This window comes from Glandiceps talaboti, chromosome 14 (genome assembly GCF_964340395.1).
Source record: "Glandiceps talaboti chromosome 14, keGlaTala1.1, whole genome shotgun sequence".
Taxonomy (NCBI): domain Eukaryota; kingdom Metazoa; phylum Hemichordata; class Enteropneusta; family Spengelidae; genus Glandiceps; species Glandiceps talaboti.
Window position 1 is genome coordinate 17,646,009 of NC_135562.1, and position 5,730 is coordinate 17,651,738.

The 5,730-nt window shown below is 34.3% G+C and overlaps 1 protein-coding gene across 1 annotated transcript; it reads left to right on the forward strand.

Annotated features, from left to right (window-relative positions):
• Positions 1–588: 588 nt before the first annotated feature.
• LOC144445361 (sulfotransferase 1C4-like) lies at positions 589–4,840 on the forward strand. The gene is made up of 5 exons (XM_078134900.1): positions 589–816; positions 1,826–1,970; positions 2,505–2,599; positions 3,429–3,618; positions 4,433–4,840. Exons 1-5 carry the CDS (start codon positions 589–591, stop codon positions 4,540–4,542), a joined length of 768 nt encoding a protein of 255 aa, XP_077991026.1. The 3' UTR covers positions 4,543–4,840.
• Positions 4,841–5,730: the final 890 nt, after the last annotated feature.

Below are 5,730 nucleotides of genomic sequence, written 5' to 3' on the forward strand. Positions count from 1 at the left end.
ATATATATATATATATATATATATATATATATATATATATATATATATATATATGTGTGTGTGTGTGTGTGTGTGTGTATGTATATATATATATATATATATATATATATATATATATATATATATTACGCTCTGCCACTGCGGTATAGAGCACTGTCTTATAGCAGATTGATACTCACCGAGTTATATATATATATATATATAACTCGGTGAGTATCAATCTGCTAAGACAGTGCTCTATACCGCAGTGGCAAAACCAAAACTATATATATATATATATATATATATATATATATATATATATATATATATATATATATATATATATATATATATATATATATATATATATATATATATAAAATATATATTATTTTACCATATATTTACTGTAGATCATATCATGTCACTGTTTTCAATTAATGTCTACCATTGCATTTCCCGGGGGGGGGGGTTGCATTTATATGTGACGATATAGTTATTATCATAATAATTGGCACCAATTATCAAATTATCTTTTCAAGATTGTCGTCATTAATTATCAAATTATTATTCATTGATATAGGGACACATTGGATTAAGCATATAATGAAACTGCTACTGAATAACGGAAATGTAGGCGATTCAATACCCGAGGAAACGAGAGGAGGTCACTTAGAGTATATCATTGGAGAGAAAGGTGACCACCCAATGGTTTTGAAGCCTAGGGAAGTGGGTCATCCTGACATATGTGTTGATCTTAAGACTATGACATCACCTAGATTCCTTATGACGCACGTCCCATTTGATTGGTTGCCTACTCTGTCCAATGCAAAGGTAAATCACATCATTTTTCTTAGAGGTATGATAAAATAATTTCACCATACGCATGCACGTAGACTGAATCTATCTAATGGGTGTACCAAATCTCAGAGAAGTACATAGCTCTTTCTGTGTGTTGTAGGGAAAACTGGAAACATGAGATCATTGCCCTAAAATGTATCAAATTATGATGAATACACGTTTCCGATACATTTTAACTCGTTGAAGATTATAAGCTTATACAGAAACAGAAACCGATATTAAGTATGAATTAAGATGCATCACTAAGTGTCTTAATGAAAAACCAATCAATCAATCAAATTGATTAGTTATATATTCTAAAACACACACATTTCAGTCAAAGAATGACTATGTAGTACATCAATAACTAGTTATAGCTGTTTCCATTATTCTGTTATAAATACATACATGACAGGTCTGAACGTTGAGATTAATTTAACCCATGGATTTAGTTTATCCATGGGTTGTCGGTGGCTGAATGGTCATCTTGTACGCCTCTAACGTCCGCAGCCTGGGTTCGAATCCGCCAGGCGTCGGCTGGATATAATAAAATTTATCACGCTGTAAGAACAGTGTCGTTTAGTTTGACTCTACCGTACAACGCAATTTTTCACCGGGAACTCCGGTTTCCCCCTGCACTAACACTGAACCAAAGGAGCTTATAAGTTGGTTATCCGAGGAACAAAAATAAAAATAAATATAAATATAAAATATAATAATTTCTCCTGAAACCTGTCATGCAGTGTGGCCCTAGGTACTTTATAATTCACACGGTCGTCTTGATATTTCTCTGAAATCGCAACTAATTATAAATGATGTAAAATGAAATGACTATCCAGAACCCATAAACTAGTGTTTCAAAGTGTATTTCCTAGAGTAATGTTCCCCTTAAACATACTTCAACATGAGAATGCATGGCCAGACATAATCAGTCAAGAGATGTTATTCACAAATTTACTGGAAACACAACACGCTCAGCCTGTTTCCTTCTCTTCTTTCCTAGGTGATATACCTTGCACGAAACCCAAAGGACGTACTTGTATCATTTTATTACATGGCTCTTGTAGCGGAACAGAGTGGCTCTGTTGCGGAGAACAGTCAAATATTTGAACGAACTTTTCAAGATTTTGTATCTGGAACATTACCATGTATGTAAAAGGTTCTAAAATATTGACATAAGCAACTACGTTACAGCAAAAACCCACTGGCATGCATGTACATAGCAAAGGTACAAATGCACTCCATTCACATTAACTGTCATGGTAGAAGAAAGAAGATAACATTCTAGTCGTAAAATTTCTAGCATAGTCTGGAAATTTCTAGCATAGTATCTAATACTACCGGTAATGTGTTCTGCCTACCTGCATGTCTACATTCATTTCGTACTATGCGCACGCACGCGCGCACGCACACACACACACACACACACACACACACACATACATACATACATACATACATACATACATACATACACACAGACAGACAGACACACACACACACAAACAAACAAACAAACACATGCACGCGCGCGCACACACCCACACATACATACACACGCACGCGCGCGCAACGTATCGCTCATGTCAAACTCACCATGTTATGTGTTAATAACCTGATATATTATAATTAAACAAAATGCTTTAGTCAGACTGTTTGTGTTTTGTTTTCCTGCCCTGGAGTGGATCGTGGATTATGGCATGCACATGTACTTTCATGGTGGAAGAGAAGAAATGAAGCCAAGGTTCTCTTCATGAAATATGAAGACATGAAGCGGGTAATGAATGTTAATATTACATTGTATTGTAACAAGAAAGTCAGATATGAATCCTTGGAAGGGATATTGTAGATATTGTTTAACTCAAGAATCTTAAATTCAGAATTCACATTCCCACAAATTCACTCTCAAATTTCCACAAACTGATTGGTACAAAGTAGCGAAAATATATTTGTTTATCTTGTGGACTTAGTTTCAAAAATAACAACTCCAATTCTGAAATTCAGATAACAACTTCACAACTCTAGCAAACAACAACATACCAGATAAAACAGTCCAATTGTCAAAGCATTGAAGTAAACAACGTCCAATTACATAATTATCGCATGGAAGTGTGTTTTACAAATCAGAAAACAACTTCACTTCAAACGAGAGACATCTCATTTTTCGCAAGGTCATGCGCTCATTTGTTTAGTTCGTCAAGTTGGTCACGTTTAGCTCACAAGAACATAAATCCTGGTGTAAAGCTATGGCATAAAAACTTGAGTAAAGTGTTGCATAAGTGTAGTACTTGTTGATATCTCTTATCAATGCTTTATGTATGCCCTTTAATAGTTCTGACTCCCGTGCGTCCAAATAAATAATTATGTACGAATGGAGTGACATAGTTTTATTAGTAAATTCACCTGACGTCCTAGACCATACGACAACCTTAATTTAGATGAATTTTCTTGTTCCAGCAATTTAAAACTAATCTTCAAGAATACTTTCAGTTAAAATTTATGGGATGTGTTTTGCATTCTATCATCAAATAGTCTGAAACGTGTTTTTTCGACCTATGACAAGCTTTTTGACATTGAGACTTGAGGTTTGTTTGTCATCATTCCAGGATTTACGAGCTTCAATCCAAAAGATTGCTGAGTTTATTGGTAAAAATCCATCACCCGAATTGGTTGATAAGATAGTTCATCTTACTACGTTTGAGACGATGAAACAGAATCCTCCACCCGATCATGAATTTGTTGGCAGGTGTTTTAACGTAAAGACGAAACCCGGAGAGTCTGTTCTCATTAGAAAAGGTAAGTAAATGGTTTGTGTTTAAGTCCGTTCTTAACTGCTGCATGATGCAATAATGCGGTGTGCGGTCATCCTAAGCCCTAATAAAAAAATGTTGTGGTTCATATTACGCTCAGGTGGGGTAAGTAGATTTTTAATTTTTTTTAATTATATATTTGCTTCTGTGTGAGTGTCTAGTTCATGCGTTCCACCATTTCCCCAAATTGTCTTTGTGTTGTTTATTTCTTCCTATCAGAATTTCAGCCATCACAGTTTCTGCATCAATTATTTCTCGTGAGACTTCACACAATTTTTGTGATTCTATTATTTTTTTCTCGAATACAAAAGTTTAGGGTCGGCAGTGAAAAGCTGGATGGAGTCGGGGATCCGGAACCAAACAATTATCTTTTTAGGCCTAATTTTGAACATATTGTAGATTAAAATCTTTTATTAATATATTAAAATTAGTGGGTCTGTGAATATAATGAATAAATTATCCCCCAGTATTTTTCACTCGTGCGGACTCGTAAATTACCTATGTCGGTATCCCACCTAACCTATCGGCGTGGCGGGAGAAGGCCAACATGAGGGTAATCACTTGGCCTTGATAACGCCCTACTCATTCGAAATATCAGGGGATTATATTTTTATAAATATCATATATTATTTATCATATCTTATATCAGTTTTCTGTTCTGTTCTCCGTTCTATTCTATTCTCTTCTATTCTATTATATTCTATCATATTCTGCTTTGTTCTGTTCTGTTCTGTTCTGATATGATCTACTTTATTCATTCTATTCTATTTTTTTAAATTCTATTCTATTCTACTCATTAGGAAAAGTTGGAGGCTGGAAGGATCATTTCACAGTGGCTCAAAATGAGTATTTTGACGAGAATTACAAAAAGTGGATGGAAGGCAGTGGTCTTGACTTTGATTTTGAGTAATTCATGACAAGGAATTTTGTATGGAGCGACCCCCTCCCCCACCAGCCCCACTAAGAACGTCTACCACGGGAAAATAGTCGTGCAATCCAGATTCCCGTGTCAGAATCTATGGCTTTCTTGCTTAGCACTTACACAGTAGTAGTTGAATATGGGTTATAGTTTGTTTAGGAAAGTAGTACAATAAGCAACCTTTGTTTGCAAGTACTGTCACTTTCATCGCACAGTCTGTGAACACTGGGACCAGTCATTTTATGGGATGGTTTCAAATCGCATTACCCAGTTAATATACAATTCTATAACAAGCTGAAAAAATGACATTTGTGGAAGTCACAGTCTGTAATTAAATAGGCTATCAATTCTGATGTATATTATATAATTTGCAATATTTGCGTTATTTTATACATCCATGTGTATATATATATGATTTGGTGATGTGCATGATTTGGTGAGGTATCTGATTTGGTGATATACCTGATTTTTGTGATGTACATGCCTTTAAGCGATTTGCATCAACATATATAATGACTTCTTAGAGTGCCAACTATTTAATATGCATAATCTATGTTAAAAGTTGTTATCAGTATGTGTAAATGTTGTTTCTAGCATATGAATTATCTGATTTGCATAAATCGCGTGTTTTTAGCATGTTATTTATGTAATTATTATAATGTAAGTTGTTTATAGTGAGTAAGAGCAGTGTTAAAAAATCATGAGAGTTTTCAGCGTGTAATATTATTGGAATGGTACTAGCGCTGCTGGTAGATGTTACCACGACAGCCAAAATAGCCTTTAATTACTCAACATTTCGTATGGAATAGTAAAATTACAAGTTGTTATAAAGGTATGTGGCACATAAATAACTAAATCAGAGGAAGGTCTTTTTCTAAATCACATACTATTTTACAAAAACATTTATATTAGTGAATTTACTTAGAGAACAAGCTTATAGCGTTACTGTATTTATATCCAAACACTTTGAACATTACATTTTACATGAGGTATATACCTTGCAGGAAATCAAAAAGACGTTGTTTCACTATATTTCCTGATGCAATGTTTTGTAGCAGATCGATCAAATAGTCGATGGTATTATAAATGGTAGACTAATCACACACGACTATTGAAGTAGTTGTTTCCCACACGTATTCTATTTTAGGTTGATTGTTTACTAATAACATTTGTATCAAT